At 39.5% G+C, this 25284-nt stretch overlaps 5 protein-coding genes and 1 long non-coding RNA gene across 6 annotated transcripts in view; 3 read left to right on the forward strand and 3 right to left on the reverse strand.

Moving 5' to 3' along the window:
• Positions 1-680, reverse strand: part of LOC134176962 (uncharacterized) — a 961-nt gene extending 281 nt beyond the window's left edge. The window contains exon 1 of the mRNA XM_062643659.1: positions 1-680. This exon is cut by the window's left edge and continues 281 nt beyond it. Coding sequence (XP_062499643.1) covers positions 1-680 — 680 coding nt within the window.
• The window catches only part of LOC134177486 (uncharacterized), a 4129-nt gene extending 2219 nt beyond the window's left edge, over positions 1-1910 (forward strand). The window contains exons 3-4 of the mRNA XM_062644270.1: positions 1032-1319; positions 1492-1910. Coding sequence (XP_062500254.1) covers positions 1032-1319; positions 1492-1793 — 590 coding nt within the window. The 3' untranslated portion in view covers positions 1794-1910. The remainder of the gene's footprint in view (positions 1-1031; positions 1320-1491) is intronic.
• A 147-nt stretch (positions 1911-2057) lies between these two features.
• On the forward strand, positions 2058-3659 carry LOC134177498 (uncharacterized). Its single transcript, XM_062644281.1, has 4 exons — positions 2058-2226; positions 2285-2380; positions 2437-2473; positions 3381-3659. The coding sequence occupies exons 1-4, from the start codon at positions 2118-2120 to the stop codon at positions 3538-3540; spliced, it is 402 nt and encodes a 133-aa protein (XP_062500265.1). The 5' UTR covers positions 2058-2117; the 3' UTR covers positions 3541-3659.
• Positions 3660-8351: 4692 nt separating this feature from the next.
• Positions 8352-10208, forward strand: LOC134177224 (uncharacterized). The gene is made up of 3 exons (XR_009969451.1): positions 8352-8568; positions 9604-9848; positions 10183-10208. It is a non-coding gene; the product is annotated as an uncharacterized LOC134177224 (long non-coding RNA).
• Positions 10209-16162: 5954 nt separating this feature from the next.
• Positions 16163-18590, reverse strand: LOC134177596 (actin-3-like). Its single transcript, XM_062644372.1, has 5 exons — positions 18390-18590; positions 17498-17818; positions 17339-17435; positions 16929-16981; positions 16163-16621 (listed from the first exon to the last, which is right to left on the reverse strand). Exons 1-5 carry the CDS (start codon positions 18588-18590, stop codon positions 16163-16165), a joined length of 1131 nt encoding a protein of 376 aa, XP_062500356.1.
• Positions 18591-19625: 1035 nt separating this feature from the next.
• Positions 19626-21837, reverse strand: LOC134177597 (actin, cytoskeletal 3-like). The gene is made up of 2 exons (XM_062644373.1): positions 21637-21837; positions 19626-20048 (listed from the first exon to the last, which is right to left on the reverse strand). The coding sequence occupies exons 1-2, from the start codon at positions 21826-21828 to the stop codon at positions 19626-19628; spliced, it is 615 nt and encodes a 204-aa protein (XP_062500357.1). The 5' UTR covers positions 21829-21837.
• Between the last annotated feature and the right edge of the window lie 3447 nt (positions 21838-25284).

The following is a 25284-nucleotide window of genomic DNA, read 5'->3' on the forward strand; positions in this document are numbered from 1 at the left end:
CAGTTATTGTTGCCAGCATCATCACATGATCGGCGAGATAGTTCCTGTAGATACTTTGTGGCTTCTTCACCCCAGCGACCAAAGTGTTCCATGACGAGGGGAACAAATCTCATTGAAGACATTCCAGCGAGCTTTAGCTCACTGTATTTTTTTGTCTTCCTGTCCTCTCTTCTTGCTGCTGCTGCCCCGTCTTTCTCAGCAGCCTGACTCACAATGTCCGATGCCCATGGATGTGAAAGGGCTACATCTAGTTCCACATTGGCACCAGAGCCAACATCAAAGACAGCGATGTCCGGTCTGTTGTTGCTATCATTGTATCTGTCCCTCGGTTCCTTTTTGTGGTGAATCTGCAGCTGCCGCAAACAGTCATCCCATTCACTTACTATCGAATCGTGTGACCAAACAGACCCACCACCCTTCTTACAAGTCAGCAAGTGGTATCCCATTTCGTCTAATGCAGTTCCACAATCACACTGCTCAATCCATCTGACAGCCGGCAAAGATAGACCCAATCTCAGCAAACACGCCAAACGGAATTCGTAAGGTGAGAGTGCGAATTTTGCTGATTCTGGAATCGTGTTAAGCCAGGAGCCAGCACCTTTTCCACCTAGAGAGCGAAGGCGAGCCGCATCTCTGGGCGAAGCAGTGTTTTCTACCATGTGGGCAGTAGCAAAAGACATGTGTTGTGTCTGTCTGTCTGTCTGTCTGTCTGTCTGTCTTTCTGTCTGTCTTTCTGTCTGTCTGCCTGTTTCTGTGTTTGTCTACTTATCTGATAAATGACTGTTGTCTTGTTTCTATTTATATATATTCTCATTATTGTAATAATTCTGTGATGCCTGTGTCTAAATTGCATTTAATCTACACAAATTTGTAGATAGTCTATAGCTCTACGAAAGTAAGATGAACGTACGTGCATGTTTGTATTTAGATTAATCCTACAACTGTCAAAATGCTGCTTGTTCAGTACGATCATACTAATGGTCTATAGTTACAGTCTAGAGACTGATAGCGTTTTTCACTGTTGTGTGCAGGAAGTGACGTTCACTATCTATCAAATGAAAGCTTTCAAGTCTACCAAGTGGCTAAAGGTGAAATACGTTTGCGTCCTCCTCCATCCCGACTACGACAATTGGCCAAAGGAGAGAGACCTCTTTGGTATGCATCTCCACGCCTTACCAACGATACAATATCAGCGTTTGTACAACGATACGACACGCTAGCTGTTACTATGAGTGAACTGTTTGACAAGACTAAAGTATCGTACGTACTGAAAGGAAACAGTAACTACAAAAGCAGCAAAGTCACTTTGCGACTTGGAAGTAAGATCAGTAATAGGCTCTACATCATTACTACATCTACATATCAATTTTACTGTGCGTGCGCGCGCGCGTGTGTGTGTGTGCGCATGCGTGCGTGTGTGTGCGCGTGCGTGTGACTCGGTGTGTTGTTGAAGACAACAACGACCGGACATAATTATCCGTCCTCTTACAGAACCTGTAATGCTGCTTGTTCAAAACGCGTCCGATATCATATCAGTCGACAGAAAATCTTTCTTTCGCTTGTGCTTCAAACTATCAGGCGTCCCTTCTCCTAACCTATCACTACACCACTCTCCAGGAGATGGCAACGAGCAAAAACAAACACCAATAAGAGCAAAACGATACAGAGTCAATGGAAACTGCCTGGAATTCGGACCTGCATGGCCAAGAGACTCCGGCAATATATCACTTAACGCCACTAATTGCTTCAACTCGGTCACACATTCTTTTCGACTATACGTTAATGGTACGTAACTCCAAGCCATGCACGTGCAACACTCACAGTTGTTGCACTCAATTTTTGTAGTCAAGAAAAATCCCATCAAAATCTCTGTGAAAACGTCAACTCCGACACCAACGACTGAAGCTGTTACGTATGACATGACAACCCCTACAACCACCACACGTTCTCAACCTCAAACAATTATTCCAACATTGAGAGCTCCAGCACCCATAATACTAACAGAATGGACGAAGAAGAGCACAACGCATTATCAAACAGAACTGCAATCAACGACAACTACAAGTGGTGCCGTTACGTATGACACAACAACTCCAACCGTTTTTGTATCTAGCACCATGCATTCGGAAAAGCTTTCTAACACTCTTACTTCAAGCTCTGACGCTGTGATTCCAACTATAACGTTTGGTAGCACTTCGGGCGCTGGTGCTCAATCCTCACATAAATGTGCTTTATAATGATTTTTTGCGACTTATAAAAATAGTTAATTTGCTCTTTGATGCAGGGCTGCCATTGTGGGCTTATGTAATCATTGCGGTGGCAGGTTTGATTTCGTTGTTCGTAATTGTTCTATTGTTGATTTGGAAATTTGTTATAAAACGTAAGGCGTTTAGAATGTTAGTATAAAACAGCTGCACACGTAGTTTGTGTTTGTAGATCAGCTGAAAGCAAAGCAAGCAGCAAGAACAAACCGGTACAACAATGTGTGTGTGTGTGTGTGTGTGTGTTTGTGTGCGTGAGTGTGTGTTTGTGCGCGCGTGTGTGTATGTTCGTGTGTGTGTGTGTGTGTGTGTGTGTGTGTGTGTTTGTGTTTGTGTGTGTGTGTGTGTGTGTGTGTGTGTGTTTGTGTGTGTGTGTGTGTGTGTGTGTGTGTGTGTGTGTGTTTGTGTTTGTGTGTGTGTGTGTGTGTGTGTGTGTGTGTGTGTGTGTGTGTTTGTGTGTGTGTGTGTGTGTGTGTGTTTGTGTTTGTGTGTGTGTGTGTGTGTGTGTGTGTGTGTGTGTGTGTGTGTGTGTGTGTGTGTGTGTGCGGGTGAGTATGTGTGTGTGTGTGTGTGTGTGTGTGTCGCGTTGTGCAATTATCCCATTAATGGCAGAGCTGCAATCGAAACGCAATACTTTACAGTCAATTCAAAGACTAAAACAGTTAACCTGTTATCAATGTCAACCCGTGTTACATTTGACGTGACTGACTTAGATTGTCGTTTTAAGGTTAAGGTTAGTAGTAAGACTTAGCGTGCGCTAACTAGGCGTGTTTATATTCTTATTAGCGTACGCTACCAACTTCTCCAACGCTTTGATTCTGTTTGAATGAGATCAATATTGTAACAGGAATACGTTTTAACAAATGTAAACCGTTACACACAAACATAATGCCAAACAGACAGTTTTATCAAAAGCTTAACTCAACTTGTATAGAATAGGCTCAGATACTCAATTTAGCTCAAATTGGTCACACGATTTATTAACGATAAGAATAATAATGCAAATGTAATCTGTCAGTGCAAGCATAATAAATGGCTATAATACATTATAATTTCGTAATTCAATTTATTGCACTAACCAATTAACATCCAATACTTACATGACTTTCTCTATTACAGAAGTCCATCAAAAGACAGACCAATGACAGAATCAATTTCAACTCGTTTCAATGCAACCGTCATAAACAAATGCGTTGATGAAAATCAAGCTCAGCACGACGTCAGCATGCTAGAGTCGGTTTCAATCATTGATAATCCAGCGTATGAGTCAGCAATGTAACTTAGAAATTATAACTATTATCTGCATGCAGCTGGCAATCTGTGACGCGATGAATTGACAAACGTGGCTCAATGTCAACAATGTAAAGTCAAATTGAAATAATTCAAGTATTCGTTGTATGACGGCAGGAAAGGTGTGGTTAGGTAAGGCTACTACAGCAGTATCATGCAGCTGTTGTCATCTTGAGAAATGATAACGTACTAATGGGCATGGAAAGCAGATTACCAGCACCTTCTCTGATCGTATCCCTTATCGATGTGGTTAAATAACTAAAGAGACATTCCTGAGAATGAAGACGTTATATAGGGTAGATTAGTCACAAAAGCACATGTTGATAACGTGCATCGCGATCCTCACCTGTTGATCAATTAAGTTTGTGCTCGAACATACAATGGTCTTGTGTCTGGTTTACTCGAAACTATAAAGAGCAACAATACAACTCCATATTTTGATGTTCGAACTTGGTAGCGAAGTCTCTTGCTTCTTGAACGATCTGCGAGACTGATTTTGTATTTCAAAAGGAAATTGCTGTAGGTACCACTCAAATGTTAGATAATCGTGAATAACAAAGATATGGTGAGTATAGTTACTAAGTTGTTAACATTATTGTAAATTAGAGTCATCCAAACAAGTTTCAGTGTAAACCAAAGCTGCAGCGACCTATACACTTGATAAATCCGAAACGCTACGGAATAACAAAATTAAGGTTAAAACGGAAGCAAGAACAACGACGGACAATGAGAAAAACATTGAAAAATACACTGATTAATATTTAGCCGCTATGTGATGTCATATGATACTACTCTGTTGTGATCAAAAATCAAAACGTTGAAATAGTTTTAAAATTTATTTAGACTGCGCTCTTGCTGACGATTGCGTTTTCAAAGACTCTCTAAAATGTACCTACCGCTTTCGGAATCGAGTAACACCATATACGATACCAAATGACACCGCATACGGGACATCGGTACCACATACAGAACATCGGTACAGCATACGGGACATCGGTACAGCATACGGGACATCGGTACCGCATACGATGATGCCAAACGAAATTCGTCGGGTTTCAGTGCAAGAATCTCTTCAGTAGGAATGGCTTCCAGCCATGACCCAGTTCCTTTCCTCTTATTGATCTAAATTTAGCTACAGCTCTATCTGTTTGTGAAATCGAAGTTTCCAGGCAGGAATTTGCATTTGGCTCGTGCAGTTGACTAGATATTTTTTGTTGTAATTTCCTTGGCCTGTTTGACAAACTCACTTAAATGTTGGGAATCATCACAACCAGTAGACTTGACTGCTTGATGAATATATCGGCCGAGATCTTCGAGACATTATCGGTTGAAAGCAAGAGTGATACATCGTTAGTCAAGTGAGGGAACCTAGTAGGCAAGTTTGACAGAGTATGCATCCATCCTCCTAAAAACGCAGATGAAGCAATATCATCGACCGATGTCAATCCAACCTCCCAATTTGATAGAAAGTGTGCCTGTTTCCACCGTTTATTGACTATTGATGGCACTCCCAATATTTTACAAAATGTTCTTCGAGTCATGTTGTCATCTATTTCAGCTGTAGACTGAAATAAAGATGGTGATACTGACCTAGCCAAGTAATTAACTTGGGAACATGGCAATGACGTAGTAGAAGGCATTCTGACTGAGAATCTTCTAATTGAGACAAAGCAGAGCAAAGTGATTGACCAGAGTGAGCTATGCATGTCTTCAGACTTGGAAGGATAAAGGAAGAATTTCCCACGGGAATGCCTAAGACCATAGTCCCATCATGTCTGTCTGTCTGTCTGTCTGTCTGTCTGTCTGTATGTTTGTCTGTCTGTCTGTCTGTCTTTCTCTGTTTGTCTGTCTGTCTATCTGTCTGTCTGTCTTTCTGTCTGTCTGTCTGTCTGTCTGTCTGTCTGTCTGCCTGCCTGCCTGTCTGTCTGTCTGTCTGTCTGTCTGTCTGTCTGTCTGTCTGTCTGTCTGTCTGTCTGTCTGTCTGTCTGTCTGTCTGTCTGTCTGTCTGTCTGTCTGTCTGTCTGTCTGACTGACTGTCTGTCTGTCTGACTGTCTGTCTGTCACATATACATATTTGAACATTTTTTATGATACATTTCGCAATGCAGGCTACTATGCACTGTGCAACTACTATTAGCGTTCATGAAATATACTAAGCTATAATTGAAACTCGTGTAAAACAAAGTAGAACTACACTTAAAAAGCTACAGTGTGCAAGCAAAGCCTCCGGTACCAGCTAGTGGCTGAATTTCTGGGTGGCAAAGAGATCGACCAGTCTGCCTGTCCGTCTGTCTGTCTGTCCGTCTGTCTGTCTGTCTGTCTGTCTGTCTGTCTGTCTGTCTGTCTGTCTGTCCAATATATATATTTGAAACATGAACCTAGCAACATACAATAAGTAATTTCGAGTCAAATTATGCAGAATTACCTAGAGATTACATATATCAACTACTGAACCAACTGAGAACTAAAATTACATTTTCTAACTACTACAGAACCCAAAGAGGGTCCAGTTACTACAACACTAATTATTGGAGATATCTGTCTGTCTGTCTGTCTGTCTGTCTGTCTGTCTGTCTGTCTGTCTGTCTGTCTGTCTGTCTGTCTGTCTGTCTGTCTGTCTGTCTGTCTGTCTGTCTGTCTGTCTGTCTATCTGTCTGTCTGTCTATCCAATACATATATTTGAAACATGAATCTAGCAACATACGATATGTAACTACGAGTCAAATTATACGAATCACCTAGAGACTGCAGATATCAACTACTGAACCAACTGAGAACTAAAAATTACATTTTCTAACTACTAAAGAACCCAAAGAGGGTCCAGTTATTACAACACTAATTATTGGAGATGAAAGCGGCTTGTTTTTGCGTGGATTGCGCAACCCAAAGATGACATCTTGCGTTGGATTACTCTAGCATTGCATCACTGTAATTGAATGCTGAACCATTTCCGTCAGTGATCCATAGTTATATGTCGGCAAGTTTCTTAATGTTGTAGAGAAATGTGTCAGTCGGTTTGAAGATTGCTTTAATTAATCATCTCACAACTGACAGAATTCCAGAAAGTCGACTGATATTTTAGTTGATATCAATTGCTTTGTTTTATTTCGCGCCGCCGGAAACGGCTACGCAAGACTATCAATTGCCTAAAATAAAAAATTTTAATGTTTGTGTTTTGATTGTCGTTGTTATGCGTTTAATAGCAAAAGTGATAGAGTATTTGACGCAAGACTATATCACGTGACCAAAACCAACACAAGCACGTGTAGGCGTGCCGAGCATGCGTCGACAGAAGTCCTCCGGGCATATCGGTAAAGTTTTGTTTTTTTACTTCGTGTGGCTGGTGCGTATGCGGTGAGTACATCGTCTATTGTCAAATTAACGCTTTAGTCGTGTAGCTAGATGGCAATGTGTGAGAAGGTTGTGTGTGATGATGATGATAGAGAAGCGAAACATACGGTAGAGATAACTGGACTGGTGAGCAACTGATGCTCTTTCTGTAGTGGAGGTTATGTTTGTATCGGCGTTGGTTTGGTTGGTTTGTGGATAGATTTGATCAAATTTGACGAAATGCTAGGAGAACGTTGAACAATTGTGATGAGTTTTGGGATTTTTTATTTAAATAAAAGGGTAAAGTCCCCTAGTATATGGTGGACGCCCCTAATGTTGGACAGTCAATGCTAGCAACCTAAACAAGCACAGACGTAAGCGATCAAACAAACTAAACTAAATTGCACTAGCAAGCAGTTCGTCTCACCGTCTCAGAGTTGTTTACTCCTCGTGATCAGCTAGATCCAAGCGAGTAGAGCACAAACGAGTATGTTTTAACTTGTACACACCTACTTCGTGTTGCCAAATGCAGTATGTTTGTGCAGCATGAATCATTCGACGTGAACAGTAGAGACTGTGTGACCCTAGGAATCCTACAGTCTTTACAAAAGATGCAAGAAAAAAGAAATCATCAGAAAGGCAGGAAAGGCACAAACAAAAGAATCTGATGCTTACCAAGCTAAGAGTGGGCATGTACAACGTGGTGAAAGCAGCAACGACGGCTCCCTGTGTGGTGCATTAAGTGATCCTACTACCAAGATACAGAAAACACAAAGGAGGTTGGATTGGCTGCAGTAAACCGCGTTGCGATCGAAGGTTTTACTGCTAGTGCCTAACCTTGATGAAATCCTTGATTCGAGCAAATGTTGGATTTGTCCAAACTGTAGAAAGACTTTAGACATTGTTTGGAAATCGTGTAGTCATAATGAGACACGACACGAGGTCAAAAGAGCAGCTACACCCGCCTTCATTTTTTGTAAATATTGAAGGTTCGACAGCAGCTTCTGGCTTGCAAATGTTGTTGAAGTACTACTGACAGGTAAAGGTAAACCACCTATAAAGAGGAGCTGAATTTACACTTTGTTTATGAGCCACATACGATTGTGTACAAGGTGTCCAACATTAGGGTACCTTACTCCAGTACGAATCAGGGTCCCCTTTCGAGGTGTCGTTCTCTCTTAACCGTTTTGATGAGAATGTGAGATGACTTCCTATTTTACTCCTGGTCACCGATACCATCTCCGTGCAACTATTATGGGCAAATTATGTCGATTAACGGTATTAGTACTACATGCTATGGTGAACACAAGCTTTTCAAATAGTTGCCATGGAAACAGTTGTTAATGGCATGAGGTTTGTGCTCTCTGAGTGCTGTCTAATTTTGATCTAGCTTATCGTTATCGCATGATTAGTGCGTTTATTGTGTAATTTTGAGAAATTTATGGGAATGATAGAAATGAGATGACGTCACGTTGTTGGGAAATGTTTGCAGTTTTGTTTTTGTTTGGGAGTTGTTTTGTGTGGTGGAGTGTAATTGTTTGTTTGTTGTGTAGAGTTGAGAGTGTTAGAATATTTAGAGGTTCTGGCCATTTCACTGAAGGAAAAAAGAATTGTGTGAAGCGGTGGAGAAGGTGGCATTCAGTCATTAACGTGTCTTTTAGAGATGGAAGGTCAACTCATGTTGGCGGTATGTGTTGTGAGTTATAAATTTCAGTGTATAACAAATCGGTTGCTCAATCGCTCTGGCCAACCAGAAATATGACCGGACAACTGAAACAGCAGACTAAGGTTGGCCAGGGACAACCAGCTGACAGCTACCCTCCCTACCAGCATGACATTTTCTTTCTGAGCAAGTCTCTGCATGTGAGATGGAAGCTGTGGTTGACATATCATCTTCTGAGATTCACTAATGTGTTGAAGGGACCACTTCAAACTTTACTTCTAAATTAACCAGTTTTCTGTTGATAAAGCAGTACACACTCACAGCCATGTTTTGGTACTATAGTTAGCATGCTATAATATTTAGCTCGTGTGCATGCACTAAGCAGTAAAGTAATCAGTTGTCCACATGAAAATCACCAACAAAACATTGGAAATGAAAAAATAGGAACTCTATAACCTTACTGGTGCTGACAAAGACTCCAGAGACAAGAAGGTGAGTTTGGACTTTTAGGACAGAGTTTTTGGACATTGTTACATTTGCGAGTAACTGTATGCAACGTTCAAGTTTATATAGTGTTCGAAATTCTATGGCTGTTTTTGAGTAACGATGCTGTCAATGTCAAGGCAGTGTTCGGTTATTAGGCAAGTACTACGTTTGCATTCCTCCAACGCAACAAATTGTTTTAGGGTCGACCCCACAAAAGAACTTTCGTGAATTCACGCGGCAGTTTTTGCAGAGATTGGGCAAAAGAAGTTGCCACAACAGGCTTCTGTTAGTGTGATGGACAAACATTGGCTGACAGTCATAGCGCAATCATTTGGAGACCTGACAGTCATAGTCGTCACAACATGATTGTACATTTTATACATTGCTGAATTAAGGTCATGGAATTATCATGGTATAGTTCATCAGCAAAATGAGTACCCGGTAATGTCCTGGCAACTAAAACTTTGACGTATGGTTGCCCAGGGAATAGCTAGAGGTGGGACAATCTGTAAGAGTGTTAGAATATGTAGAGACTCTGGCCATATTAATGATTGAAAAAAGATTTGTATGAAGGTGGCGAGAGGTGATGTTGAGTCAGCAACGCGTCTTTTGGATATGCAAATTGACATCAATGCACGTGGTGGTTACCTTGGGGTATGTGTTGTGAGTTATAATGTGTGTATTGGATGTTGAAATGAACTGCACGTCGTTTGGTCTCAAAATAGAGCATTCTTCTGATACAATCGTGTAGGAAGAAGAACAAAGAGATGGTTGAGTTGCTGCTCACTAAATCACCAGATGTTAATGGGACTGACTGGGTGAGTTGATTGAGTTTGTGAAAGTGCGATGTGTTGTTGATAAGATGATATGTATCAACTAGATGTAACAATCTCATCCAACAATTAAGGTTTTTGTTTCTTCTTGCTTGTCAAGAGGCAGCAGTGTTGCCTTGTGACTGGCTGAAGCAGCCATTGCATGCAGAGATAAATAATCTTGTTGGTTTTTATTTCATTGAACTTGGACTGTTGGAGAATATTTTTGCAGTAGTTATTGTCTTATCAGGTCGTCTTAATTTTCTATTTTCTTTTCTCTTGCAGCATGTGTACATTGTGATGGAGGAATAATTATAATAATACATTCTTGTGTATGCAGAATGGAGACACAGCTTTGATTGTATTGTGTGTGTGTGTGTGTGTGTGTGTGTGTGTGTGTGTGTGTGTGTGTGTGTGTGTGTGTGTGTGTGTGTGTGTGATGTGATTGGTGCTTTAAGTGTCCTCATTATAATTCAGCAACGTATATGACTTAATTAATTTCTTATTGTTTGTGTACTTTTGCATTTATGCATTTACTATTACAGGTTATAATTTAATTAATACAGTGTATTATCTATTTCTGTAAATTTAGTGAAATAAGCATAGTCTAATGAAGCTGAAATAATTGCAGAAACCAATGGATAGTCTTGATATAGAAGTTGTGGTTAAGCCCTAAAAACCCAATTTGCTAACAGTTGAAACTATTATGTAATTTTTGGTAAACAAAAAGTTAGGTTTAGAAAAAGGAGTGTTTATATGTAGTACTCCTTAGTTTTGTATGGTGCTTTATATTCACCAGCACCTGAATAAGTCTTTCATTGTTATTGATTATAGTAATACGTCACCTAAGTATACAATCAGCTATCTTGCATAATACACTTTAATTTGTCTAGCTCTTTTATTCCCCTTGTATTATTTAATTGTTAAATAGACTGTCTGTTAGACTATCCTGTCATACTAGGAGTGAACAACGCGGATATATGGATATTATGGCAATAGCTGAATGTCTTTTCAGTGTATGTTGATATACATTATCTAAACTTTTCTTTGTACTACTTAGGTCAAATCCCCGCAACTCCAACCTTGTTTGATCTTATAAAACAGTTGCAGCAACAAGTTACCACTAGCTAGGCTCTCGTTTTCCCCCTCAAGGTTCAAAGGGAACACTGCTTGATGAATGCATTAGATTCAGTGAATCAAGGAGGGTTTGATCCAGAAAAGACACCTGCAGGACATACGATTAGGGCATGTGTACTCTTTGAACCTAGCAATGGCTTCTATACCAGGTTGAATTTTCTTGGAGAAGAGGGAGTGGACAGTGGCAGTCTGAGAAGAGAGTTGTGGCGTTTAGTTGCCAGGAATGCTCAAGGCTTTCTGGGATGTGGTAACCAAGGCAGATGCAAACCCATTCATAGTGTGTCACATCTATCGGTCAGGAATCATGTTCTCCTTACTGCCATTGTTAACAGATCAATGTTGTTATAGCAAGAAAACTTTAAGAAATTTGGAGTTTTAATAGCGATGGCAATTGTTCAAGATGGCATGGGCTGTCCTGTCTTTGCACCTTGTGTTTATAGCTACTTATTTGGCAAAAAACTAACTGAAATCAAAACAAACACTAGGAACATCCCTGATCCAGACGGCTGCTCAATTGCTAAACAGGTGCTGTTGTAGTTGTTCACATTTTACTTGTTGTTTGCAATGACAGTTCTACAGATGGCAGATGCCAATGGCCCTGAATTCGACAATCTACTGACAGACAATTAAGTGCTGCAAAAAGCTCATGGATGCAGGCTACACGAAGCCTCTTCTTCATATCTATAAGCAGGATATTCTGTCTGCATTAGCAGTTCGTTTTTGCTTACTCAGTGTAAAAGCTGAGTTAGATCAATTGCGTGAGGTACTGGAAACTCTTCATGTACGGTCAGCAATGATGAAGCACCCTCATGTGTTTCAATGTCTTTTTGGTGCAGAACGCAACCCTCTGACTGCAGGTACATTCAGCACTGCATTAATATATGTACCTGTTCTTTTTCCAGATTTTGTAACAAACCCGCTCTTTGTACACATGTAGATATGCCGTTACGAAATATTGAAACGTTTACAGCCGTTTTGTGTGTATCTGCTTCTACTTCTATTAGGAGTGTCGTTTATTTGCTTCTTGCACCTATTATTCCATTTGCCGTGCAACATCTAACTTTATCGTGTAATGTAGTCAAGCACACGTCAATCCCAACACAAAAAACTGTTCAGCTTGTAAGTCTTTCAATTCTTATTCATTTTTGCGATCGTTTGTTGTAACTCTTTTAGCATTTACAAAACAATTACTCATACAAAATATATTTGCACACTAAAGCATCAATTTGTAGTGTCTATGAAATATAGCGTCACTTTACTCCATTTTAACTTTCACCTCATAAGCAACTTCTTTGATCATTACGAACGCAGTCAGAAACACGTCTATATAAATTTATTGAAGCAGATAAAATACTGCATGTTGCACTATCGATATAGATTTTGCATTTAGCACAAACCATATCGTCATTCTAGGACATTCTCAACGTGTAACAACACAATCCGTTTACTAGCTACTGTTTGTCCTCGTACAAATACAAACCACAATTCAATTACACCTAACAGACATTACTCTAAATTGAATAGAATTCGAGCTCAGACAGCACAATCTTTAGCAAAATTAATTTTTATATAAACAAGCTAAAAGTTTTATGAACGTCATAAAAACACATCACATATATGATGACAATAATACACAAATCCTAAATCACTACCATATGTCCGCGCATTTAGCTGCAGGGCTCTTTTTAGAACATTTTGTTTTCTGTTTCTTTGTACAGTGTGGTTAGGGAATAGGCTAGCAGACATGGAATTCTCTGGAGGATTGAAGACAAAAGACGATGTTACTGTTATACAGTTGATGAAAGTATGCAGCATGTGTGACTGATATATGAGATCAGTTCCTACTGACAATTTTATTTGTGGAAGAAGCAACTAAATCAGATTCAGAAATATGGTCATCAGTGATGTTGTTCTTTTTCTGCAATATCCTCCAGGAAAATTTATAGTATTTACCCCATTTCTTAGCCACACCGTACAAAGACACATGTAGTAACAAAATGTTCTAATAAGAGCCCTGCTGCTAAATGCGTGCGAATACGGTATATTTACTGTAAGTCTAACAATAATATAACCAATGAATGAAGACGAAAGTATCGACATCTTTTTCACAATGACAAGCATCGTGAGTATAGTACAGTACGTTGCTGTGAGACCGATTAGTCTGATATCCGACGTTGTTTACATTTCGGAATTGCTTCATAGAGTCAAGGGAACTAGCAGTACACCCCGAAGCGTTCAGGATCGTAAGTCTAGGCGGTAAGTCACGCGCTTAGAGATTTAAGAATATGTCCAGAGAGCGTACTATATTTAGCTACGAAAGATACTGATAAGGTAGTCATGTGGATACGGAGTCAGTAAGAGGTCATCATCGAAAATCAATGAAAGAATTGGACGAGTAGAAGATGCCACGTCGCTCCATGCACATGAACTTGCAAATGACTATGAGAAGATCAAAACGGTTTTGTAAAAGGCCCAAACGACTGGACGCCTATTTGTCGTAAAGTCAAAGCAAGGAAAGATACTCAGTATTGTGATGCAGTGAGATGACGTGTTCAGCTATTATGCAGTTAGTTGTGGGATGGCATTTTGAAAGTGCGTGATAGTAATGCGCACTATACTGATTATAGAAAAAGATACCGCATAATTATAACACTAATTAACGTTACACCTTCTCTTACTGTAAACACTATGGTACATGTACAAATACAACAACCGTACAGGCACATAATAAAGATCAAAAGTCACAACTAAATTATAATAACGTTCAACTGCTGCTAAAGCAAACTCAACACAACAGCAACAAGTTGTTACTAAAACAAATACAGAAATAGTCACTGGGTCTGACATTTGTCTACTGCATTAGGCTTGCTATTGCTTTCCGCCAATAGCCCTTGTCCTGAAAGCACACATTCTTTGTCATTTTCATTTTTGTTACCTTTCATTGTATCTTTATTCTTTGAAGACAGAGGACTAAGACTCGAGACAAAATTAGCACCTGCCCGTTTGGCAGAACATTCTCTTGCAGTACTACCACTTTCTGTATAACATGCCATCTCATAAAGAAAGACGATGTCATCAAATTGTTATACTGTAATAATGAAGATGGAAAAATTATAATGAACCCAAGTAGCAACATTAGTAGAACAAGCTCCATAAAGACTGGTTCATGATATACTATTAGTACACTGAATTGCTAATATATGTACATATGCAAAAGTTCCTAACAAAGTATATATAGTCTCGACCAGCAACAGTACTTGTACAAACACTATCTTCAAGATGTCTAAAAGAACTCAAAACACTCTAGCAAATCTCTGTATAGTTACAGTCTTCCATTCTCGTCTCTCGCATAGTGAAAACACAAGCGTGGAGACGAGCATGCGTACTTACCTGTTGCTCGAGATGAATAATGCTCACGAAAAACGCTATGTCCTGCTATTCTTTAGAACCACTCTTGCTGTTGCTATGGTTCAGCTAAGTAGATAATTTGAAGATTTTCCTATTCAACAACTACTGGTGACCCAGTTGAAGGCATTGATGCGCAGACGAAAACTAGTTGATATCTTGGAGTAAGAGTTGCCGTTTAGGTTAGGGTCAATCATAGTTCTGCCTTTTTTCGTCATTTGTCCATTATTTGCAGTAGCCGGGGTAGAAAGATGTTCACGAAGGGGGCTGTACGTATATATATATATATATATATATATATATATATATATATATATATATATATATATATATATATATATATATATATCCACGTGTGTGTGTGTGTGTGTGTGTGTGTGTGTGTGTGTGTGTGTGTGTGTGTGTTTGTGTGTGTGTGTGTGTGTGTGTGTGTGTGTGTGTGTGTGTGTTTGTGTGTGTGTGTGTGTGTGTGTGTGTGTGTGTGTGTGTGTGTGTGTGTGTGTGTGTGTGTGTGTGTGTGTGTGTGTGTGTGTACATACACTATCACGAGTAAGCAAAAACTGCCAGACTATAAACAGATTTGCAAGTCACTGGCACAGAAAATCTTAATTTGTACCGTATTACCTCGCATAGAACTGCATGCCGTTATAGAGTGGGGTGCCGTTATAGAGCGAGGTACAGTAGTCATAGTAATACGAGGCCTATCTTTTGATATTAATATTGCGGTAATGGAGGAGACACGTGTCAATGTGGAGGATGATGCTAATGACCATGTTAACGATGTTGCCGTTGGTAAAGACTTTGACTCAAATCAGCCGAAAGCCAGAAGCAGGAAATTAGGTTTGACAGATCAAGACAGTGTCATGATTATGAGGAACACGAAGAAGTAGAAAATGATTATTGCTTACCGGTAATCTCTATGTATGGCATGTTCTTGAAGACTTAGTAATAGTTAGTAGTACCGCTTAAGAAAGACATTAGATTTTTTGGATGTGCAACTTGAGGCGCTGGTAAAATTCCCTCATTTACAACGGCACGCCAATGTACCTCTAGGTATAACGGCACCATGGTAAAATCGTTCCATAACGGCATTCCGTTCTAAGCGAGGTATACGGTATACACTTAGCCCCCTCACACTCTTTCTACGCCGCTGCGTTGGCATGCGCAATAGCCTAGCTACCTCCACCGAACTCTACGAGCTCAACCAAAATTTCACTGGCAGCTGGAGCTGATTGAGCCGGTGGACCTCTACCACCTAATCCGGCGGAGATAAATGAAACGTGCGAGAACTCTATACCGTCTCAACTGGTTGAGTTGGTGAAGGTAAAAAACTCACCTCTAGATAGTCTAGCTTGGTAAATACACGAATTTGTATCAGTACTAGTTTAGTTATTAGTTGTCTATTTTGTGACAGTGTGTAAACGACGTTTTTGGTTCAGAATCGATCAGGCGGGCATGCACAATTTTACGATGTTTATTGGAATATAACACCGATATTGCAATACTGACTATAGACGCAGACAACTTCATAGTTTACTTATTGAGTTTTTTGAAACGAATGCATTTGTTTGTGTTTTAACGGTCACTCCGTACAGTCTAGTTTCAATCAAGTTAGAAATCGTGACGGGATTCTAACCGTCTGAAGAAGAGACGTTTGCTTCCACTAACTTGGTATATAGAAACCAAGTGTATCTACATACCGACTTGTTCAATCTAAATAACTCAATACATTCAGTTTATGCTGCAAGCTAGCAGCTCAATTAATATCATGTTGAATACTATTTGTCGTCTTCAAACCGATCTTTTGGCGGACGTGGCTTTCTCTTCATAGTCTCTGTCGACATCTTCTTTTCCCGAAATATAGCTTCACCCTTTTCATGGTACATAGATCTGGTGAGCATCACAGACTCGAAGAAGTCAGAGTCCATACGGCCTATTTCGCTGGCACCGTACCAGGCGCTGTATTCACGGTCAAGATTGTGATGGATATTGATATGAGGAGCGAGGCGATTTTCTAATCTCTTCAGATCAAGGGCGAACCGCTCGACAAACCACGGTAACGTCGAGCAGCCACCGCACGGAACGACGTTGTTATAGAGCTTTACCTGCATTTCTAGAGGTTGAGATCGAACTGCTTGGCGCACACTCATAGGGATTCCATATCCGGTCTTTTCGAAAAAGCCAGGATAAAAGAGACCATCCGTACAGTCACGTCTCTTTTCATGAAGATAAATATACTAAACCAAAAACTTGGATTTCAGTAATAAAATAAAGTTAATTAGTTACATTAATATTTTTCTTTAATTACATATTTATTAATAATTAATTAATAAATTAAAACGCTATTTTAATGTTTATTCCATTTCGCATGCTTTAAATTTTGTGAGAGGTTTTTCGCCGTTTGTCAAAGTTGAAATTAGAAAGACGACATGCATTTTTTGCAAACTGGGTATTTGTAAGTAGCATCCAAGAGTTAGAGAAGAACAACGTTACACATAACAAACATTTCCTTTGTAGTTTTTCGGTTCTGCAGAGCCCCCGAACCTTCTCCAATTCTACTGCTGATACATTGTGTACAATACACAAAATGTATTTTGCTGCACATAACAAAGAGTAGAAAGCTGTTTAATTTTTTGGTTGCAAAATTTGTATTATCCCCTCTCACAAACAGTTGAATTCATGGGCTGGAAAATGTGGGGTAGCACCCCAGATCTGGTTATGTATACGTCAATGCATTAGTCGGTTCGTAAACTTACTGTGCTGGCGCTGGTGTGATTCAATAACTTTCTATCGTAGATCGAATATTTTACCTGTTTATGCATGTTATCTGTATTCAAAATGATGGAGTAGGTAATAAGCGTCCTCTACTTTGTGCAGTTTTGTTTTGAATAACTATCAACAGCTTCTAGCACGTCAATTAATAATACAAAATTGTCAAACCGTTGGCAACTTACCTCCCTCCCGAATAGAGTACATGTCACCTCTACCCACTTGGAAAAATCCGGGTCCGGATCCCTGAATATCACTTGACCATGTTTCTCTTTCCAAACTCTAGCAACATCGAGATGAGCAAAATTGGTACATTTGAATTTTTGATGTCCACTTTTGCGTACCAATGAAACGAGGCGACTGGTCACGTCGTGACCGCCGTAGTTGAGTATGAGGGTTGAGTCTGAAAGACGTCGACGGTTGGCGAATGGTACGATAGTGGTGATGATGGAAACACAGTCGACTATGACGCCCGTTGAATGGCGACTCCATCGCAACGTGAGATCCGATTCATTGCCGATGTACAGTCCGGGCATTCTGAATTCCTCGAATATGATTTGTGCCATCGTTTTGCCGTCTTTGTCGATGTTGAGTTCACTTTCTGTTAGTATGATGGAGTGTTCGTCCGGGATAACGGACAATTTAAACATTGCATCCGACCAATACTAAATGGTAAACACATTGCCCTTATTAATTGATAGATTATTAATATTTAATATATTGTTAAATTAATGCATGAGTTTGTTGTAAACGCTGTCAAAGCAAACAATTATGCTTATGAGACACAATTCACAGACATGCACATGCCTTGATTTTACCATACCCACTATACCACGCACACAACACACACACACACACACACACACACACACACACACACACACACACACACACACACACACACACACACACACACACACAGAATCGCACACGCAAGCACGCACACATTCAACATTGACAACAGTCTATTTTTGTAGCAGTTAATGCTAACGGTGTTGCCAAGGAAAATCTGTGAGTAGTGAAAGTTTTCAATATTAATAAAAACAGTCAAGTGTAGTCACATTATAATAATGTTGATATCATAAGTATTTCTTGGCACATATATATAGACATTGACTGCAGCTTACAATTAATATCAATAGTTAGAAAACATAGTCTCGTGTTGTCACAAAATATTTACTGACATCTCACTATTTCACACTGCAAATGCCGTCCTAGCACCAACTATTTACTCACATCTTTCAGACGATCAAAATTTGTAACAGAGCGTCGTTGCTTTCGATCGACATTTGGAAGATTATGACTCAACGTAATTTTATCAATCGTATTAGGACATTGCATTTTGACTGTCGGACGCAGGTTATGTCCACTGAGGCCAGCTTTCAAAACGCCCGTCCCGCTGTCAATGATAACCGTTGGAAGACTAGAGTAGTCCATAACGAAAAGAGAAACGTAAAAATTGCCCGACTGTCGAAATGAATGAACGAATGCAAATACGGCCCTCCCCTATAGCCTTATATGGAAGTATCACATTTGGTTTTCTGCATATATTAAATTAAGTTATTCAATTAGCGAATCAAACACGGGCGATCATGATAGATGCCATGTTGATTACCTTCTGTATAATTTTATTGTAGCAGCACGCGGAATGCATACGAATTATTACAGGAACGTATTTTAAAGTGTTTCCAAGGGAATCGAGAACTAAATATTATTGTTACAAATGTTACAGAAACATTGACTATTCTTTGCCAAAAGTAACTAGGCAACTCAATATGATTTTCACACGTCGTAACCGATGATGTTGTCCAAGATATTGAATGTGGTGAGAATGAGGGACCGTATTTTATGTTGTCATACCTCGGATTTCCAACGTCAAGCCAACCGATGGCAGCAATAAATTAAGAGCATCAGAAATATTTGAACTGTTACAAATTTGCATGTTTATATACTTACAGTTGACCATTATTTATTTATTATAAATTTAGGAGCAATCAAGACTTTATTAATTATTAAAACAGTTTATGTTAAATAATATACATTTTTATTAAAATACACTAAGGACCCTTAAAATTCTAGCAAAACAATTATATAGAATTCTTGAAACAAGCCTGCAATATTATTCAGGTGGTAGGTCATCATGTTCAATTTATGCAATAAGGCAGGCACGCTGTATTACTCTATTGCTGACAAATATCAGAATGTCTTTATAGCTAGTACACCAAAAGTGCTTACTCAAAACGCTAGCTAGGAAATACTAGAGTACTAATATTTATTGCCCATATTATCCACTTTTTGACAACTTCTAAATTAGAGTAGAAGCACTGTGAGAGTGGTAAGTATTTGACAATCTATAGCTTTGCTTATATGGAATGACTCTGAATAATTAACTATTGAACACAACCATTGTACTGACAGTAACCACACCGTTCCAGTTTATGATAATAGACAATACTATTATAACGCTTTGTCTTAAAAGTGCAAAGAAGCTGCATCATTCTTTCTTCTACTTGTTCTTCTTAAAATGCCTTCGCCGGTTTCGAGATACTGGGATTTACTAAATATATCGGGGTTAGTGAATCCCTTTTCGGTCATCCACTTATTCGCTCCCAACCATACGCTGTGTTCACGACCCTCATGAGCAATGACTTTGACAGGCGTTCTGACCTTCATAAAATTGGCAATTTCGGTCGACAATCTTTCCGGAAACGACTTCAGCAATGTGGTGCCGCCGCACAAAAGTATGGATTCGTAAAGTGCGGCTTGTTTATCTATGGGTTGTGACACGATGGCACGGCACACCGCGTGGTGGATTCCGCTTTGACGTTTACCAAAGTGATGAGGATGAAACAAACCCTCTGAGCAGGTAAAATGCTCATTGCGCATGAGAAGAACCTATAATAGTTAAGAACAAAATTGGTTATTTGACAAAATCGTGCAATAATTTGTTTAAATTAGGCGTGTCTTTAAAATTGCATTAATGTTGTATTTTAAACATCTGAAGCATTTGAACTTTGTTTGCTCCTTTCCTTTGCATACTTAAAACTTTACCAAGTTTGTTCTAGCACTACTTTCAAGAATGCTCAGTATGGGGTAGTATGGACTCAATGCTCAACAAATCGTCTCATCTCTAATGATTCCCCTGGCAACCATACTTCAAATTCTTAGTTGCTCGGTCATTACTCTGGTAGCCCATAAACTAAATCCATGATCACTACTGCTATGTTGATATAGTAGATTTACGGAAATATACGTATTTACAGACAGCAAAATACATCTAACAAACAAACAGACAGACGAACAGTGCACATAAATCTTTTACATTTTATCACATGTATTAGCATTGATGTACAAACTTTGATATATAAAAGATGCATTGACAGACAGACAGGCCGACAGACAAACAGAGAGACAAACATACTGACAGGCCGACAGACAGACAACTGAGTGCAGACAAGACGAGTTCAAAAGTTGCTGAACTACTCAATTGTAATGCAGCAATGAAATGCAAGAGTGTTACTGTAGAAGATGGACAGAGCCCAGTATAGTGGTGACTCAGTTGGTGCCATTTGTAACTTTGTTAGCATGTTGTCAGCTGTTTGACTTTTAATCATTGTTAGGGGCCTCTTGGGTCCAATTTGTCTTAGAACTTGCTGATTGTTGACGTACTTTTGACTGTAATAATCATATTGTCTAAAAATATATGTATTGACAGACAGAAAAGCAAACAGTCAGACAGACAGACAGACAAGCAAACAGACAAAGAGACAAAAAACAGATTACACAAATACATAACAAGTAGAACTAAAAACAAAAGGCTAGGCTCTAAGAATAATTACTTTATAAGGGAGCAACAGTACAATTGCAATAACAGAATTGACGAGATCTTGAAACTAAAATTAATTAACAAATTTCTATTAGTGCGCAGGTGTTTAGATTGTGGTATTAAAATAATTGGAAAAGAGGAAAGCACGCTAATGCTGAGACCTACTCTTTCTCGCTATGATCTAGATTTCTGCTTTGGTTTCTCTAAAATGACGTTCTTAGATGGCAGCTAGCATTTCCATTCTATATGCTAAAGATTTAAAACCTGACGAACACTTTCTACTTTAAAATATCAGGTTTATATACGTACACTTCCCAACCAGCTGCTTGTATACGTTTCTTCTTATCATTAACACAGTTGTCAAGTATATTACCTGTCGTCATGAGATAGTAGTAACTTTAGTAACGAATTTCTCACCCCAGAGTAGCCGCACAATAGAGACAAAGGTGAGATCGTAATGAGCTCAAGAGAACATTAGATTGGCTTTCAGTTAAATGTACTTGCAAGCGCTCGCTACTTGCAAGAAATTTTAGAAGCAACGTCCATCAGTTTAGATGTACTAGAGTACTCATGTGCATAAATGAAATACAATTATGACAAAATGTTTAAAACACAAACGGCAGAGTTTTTGTTTTGCAGTATGTTGCTTCGACTTACCTCTTTCAGAGAATCAAGGTTTACGGTAGGCAGTCTTTCTTCCTGAACTTTCTCCACAACAAAATCGCCTAGCAGGACGTCATCACGACATGGGATCGTCACGGTAGGAAGCTGTTTCTCTCCACTGAACCCAGCTTTCATAAAGCCATGTTCGTTGTCGATAATAATTGATGGAATACGATGAACTTCCATTACACAACACAAAATAATGAAAATGCCCGTATGAAATGCCTCGGGTGATTATTGTGTATGGACCATCCATTTCGACCATATTTGGAATTATAAATTTTTAATGCAAATTAGTTTAATCAAATCGTCATCGTTAGTCTTTGCAAATTGTTCAAATTGTCTTTTTTTCGCTCTTCTCAAAAGCAGCTTACTGAGGGTCGATTCTAGTTAGATGCAATCACGGCACTAGCTGTTTGGGCGCTAACTTTAGGGAGGCCTGCAGATAAACAAGAAATAGACGGCAACTGATACGACAACGACGTTACTAGGACGAACACGGTTTTCACACCAGCGAAGACGCTAAAGCCACTAATGACGCCGACCACAACAACAATAGAGGCGTTTACCACCAGAATGACTAGGAGACAATCAATTAGTTAATTAATCAACCACCACAACAATGACGAAGAAGGCGCTTTCTTCATCCCAACAATGTCATTCTTACTACGATAACAACGATAATGTTTTGCAGCAGCACTGCCCTCACCGCCTTTCCGCGTAAGATGGCTCGTTCGTTGGCGACGACGACGTTTGCTGCCGACAGCGGCGGCGGCGGCTGCAAAAAGCGGAGGCGCAAGTGCGATCACCATGGTTGTTTCCGTAGGCTACTACAAAAGAAACGAAAAGTTTTTGAAAGAGAATGCTTCTTCGTCGTCAATGTTGTGGTACATGGTTGTTGTCTACGCCTTCTATCGTAACGCTTCTGTAGGAGCGCGTTTCTTTATTCTCTTCTGCCTCTTCTGAAGAGAAAGAAGAGATTCTACTTCGGTTATATATTTGGAAGTTTGGAAGAGGTGCTATTCATCGACACGATCGAGTCTTATAACAGTTTACATCAAATGTTATTCTCAGTTGGTTTGCAATGCAGGAAAGAAGTAACCAAACAATTTGGAAGCAAACAACGTCTAGACATTGCTGTGTACAAATTTGACAATGGCAAGAAGCTATTGCTGGACATCACCATCGCTCATCCTTGGGCTCAGAATTGTATTGGTCAAAGTTGTACAACAGCAGGGTTTGCAGTAAACCGTATCAAGAACAACAAATATTTGCAAATGTCTACTGATCTAGGCTATCTATTTCGCCCATTCTCATTGTAAGTATTTGGTCGTTTGAGAGAGTTAGAAAGAGAGAGACACTGAAGCAAGTGTCAAGATTAGCAGCACCGTTAGCAGGATACTCACCAGAAGAGTTATTAAACGTATGGCGACGCCGTCTGTCGGTTTGTTTAGAAAAAGATAATGCAAGGATCCTGTCCAGCAAGGTCAATACCATCATCGGAGGACAGCAGCCATCAAGGCCAAACACTTGTAATACAGTTACTGTTCGCCATTTTCCTGTTAGACATGACAGTTACTCATCCCTGAGCACTGCATAACATTGGATCGAGCAAAACAATATCAGGGTATGTTGCATCTTCAGAAGAGCGCTCAAAGAGTACCAAGTATTTGAATGCAGCAATAGACCAAGGGGACTTGTTCCGACTTTTGCTTTGGTAGTGTTTGGCTGTTGGGGTGCTGAGAGTGTGAACACTTTGAAGGAGGCTGCCAGTCTCGCGCCAGCAGCAATGGACATGTCTTACGGTGACTTTGCAAACTATTGGCATCGTCGATTGGCAGTCTGCCTTCAGAAAGAAAATGCAGATATGGTACATAACAAGATTGCAGAAATTATAGGACAGACTCCAATAGATCCTAATTCGATAAACAATATTGAAACAAGACATTACAGTATCGATTTTACGTAAAGGAGAAAGAATTGTCATTCCTTTCAAACTGCGACACATGATATTAGAAAAGATACACTATGTCCATTTAGGAATCAATGGTTGCATAAGGAGAGCAAAGGAATGTTTGTTTTGGCCAGGCATGATAAGAGCAATAAGTGACTATGTAGAGCGATGTGAGACAAGCAGACTGTTTGATCATAAACAGCATAAAGAAACTCTCATGTCCTATGAAGTTCCATCACGAGCTTGGTCAAAAGTCGGCAGCGATTTGTTTGAAATGAAGGATCAGCATTATTTAGTCTTATTGGACAACTACAGTTTCTTCATTGAAGTTGAAATACTTACAGGAAAAATCACAACAGCAGTCATCAGAACCATGAAAAAGCAATTTGCCCAATATGAAGATACCAGACACTCTAATCGCAGATCGTGGACCATAATACACCTCAAATGAAGTTTAGGATGTTGCCAGAGCATTGGAATTTCAACACAACGTGTCAAGTCCTGGATATCATCAAAGTAACGAGAAAGCGGAAAATGCTGTTAGAATAGTGAAACTATCATGACAAAAGCAAAGAAGCGTGGCAGAGACTCCTGGGCAACACTACTTGAATATCATGATACTACCAAAGAAGGAATGGAATCGAGTCCAGCTCAAAGAATGATGAGCAAACGAACAAAGGGATTCTTGCCAACAACAGAAAATCTTTTCAAGAGACACATTCAGGATGACATGGCCAATATACAAAGGAACAAAATGAAACAAAAAATCTATGACTAAGACAGCCAAGAATTTGAGAGAGTTGCAACCAAAAGCTAGAGTGATGATGGAACCCTTTGGTCATGGCAAACTGTAGCAAAAGGCAACAATGAGAAAACAAATAGGACCAAGATCTTATAAAGTAGAGACAACAAAAGGTACCAAATTGATCAGAAACCGAAAAAATTCGAGACAAATGAAACAGAACACAGTCAAAAATCAGCAGAAGCTGAGCCAAGTGATTGTTAAAAGCATGACCAGAGTAGACTTGCCAGTGACAAGAACACCAAGTCAAGAAAGAAGACAACAGCAGCAAGCCTGTCCTAAACAGACTCAGAGAAGTAGTGGTAGAATAACTAAAATGCCAGCATATTTTGTAGATTATATGCTGTGCTAGCGTAGAGTAAGAGAACTCCTCTTTTATGATAAAGAAGGAAGGGTGTAAGGGTATATAGTATAGATATGTACCAGAGTTGGAATGTATACACAATAGATATAGAATACCACTATACAGGAACGAATCTTCTTTTTCAGTGATTTGTTATGGAAGTTCGAGAGACGTCTATGCAGACTGTGGTGAATTGATGACTTTCGTGTCCTCTTTCACGACGAGGTTTTTCTTAATGACAATGTGCTCAATTTCTGTGGTCGGGATGTTACACTAAAGCTTTTGTCAAGCCTGCAGGAAAATGGATTCGACCAGTTAGACTTACGAACTTGATCATCTCATGAAAATCAGAGTAATCAAACACGAATATGCGGACGACGGATAACACTCGCAATGAAAGAAAAATGCATCTTGCAGACAAAAGTGAGCCAACCTGAGTGCCTTGCCGACTCGTACGAGTACAGCAACAACAGGTAAGATACATGTTGGACTGAAGTTTGCAAAATAACTTGTTTTTCAATTGACTAGATCAATGCAAGTTTA

This window comes from Corticium candelabrum, chromosome 3, assembly GCF_963422355.1.
Source record: "Corticium candelabrum chromosome 3, ooCorCand1.1, whole genome shotgun sequence".
Lineage (NCBI taxonomy): Eukaryota > Metazoa > Porifera > Homoscleromorpha > Homosclerophorida > Plakinidae > Corticium > Corticium candelabrum.

Bases quoted from the DNA above. Each gene is read 5' to 3' on its own strand.
- LOC134177498 (XM_062644281.1), top strand. From the start codon at position 2,118: ATGCATTCGGAAAAGCTTTCTAACACTCTTACTTCAAGCTCTGACGCT. The intron at 2,227-2,284 runs GTGCTTTATAAT...TCTTTGATGCAG, and splicing joins TGCTCAATCCTCACATAAAT to GGCTGCCATTGTGGGCTTAT. The intron at 2,474-3,380 runs GTACAACAATGT...TCTCTATTACAG, and splicing joins CAAGCAGCAAGAACAAACCG to AAGTCCATCAAAAGACAGAC.
- LOC134177597 (XM_062644373.1), bottom strand. From the start codon at position 21,828: ATGGAAGTTCATCGTATTCCATCAATTATTATCGACAACGAACATGGC. The intron at 20,049-21,636 runs GTAAGTCGAAGC...TAACTATTATAG, and splicing joins ACCTTGATTCTCTGAAAGAG to GTTCTTCTCATGCGCAATGA.
- LOC134177596 (XM_062644372.1), bottom strand. From the start codon at position 18,590: ATGGACTACTCTAGTCTTCCAACGGTTATCATTGACAGCGGGACGGGC. The intron at 17,819-18,389 runs GTGAGTAAATAG...TTTACCATTTAG, and splicing joins ATTTTGATCGTCTGAAAGAT to TATTGGTCGGATGCAATGTT. The intron at 16,622-16,928 runs GTTCGGGGGCTC...TTTTTGGTTTAG, and splicing joins CAGCAGTAGAATTGGAGAAG to TATATTTATCTTCATGAAAA.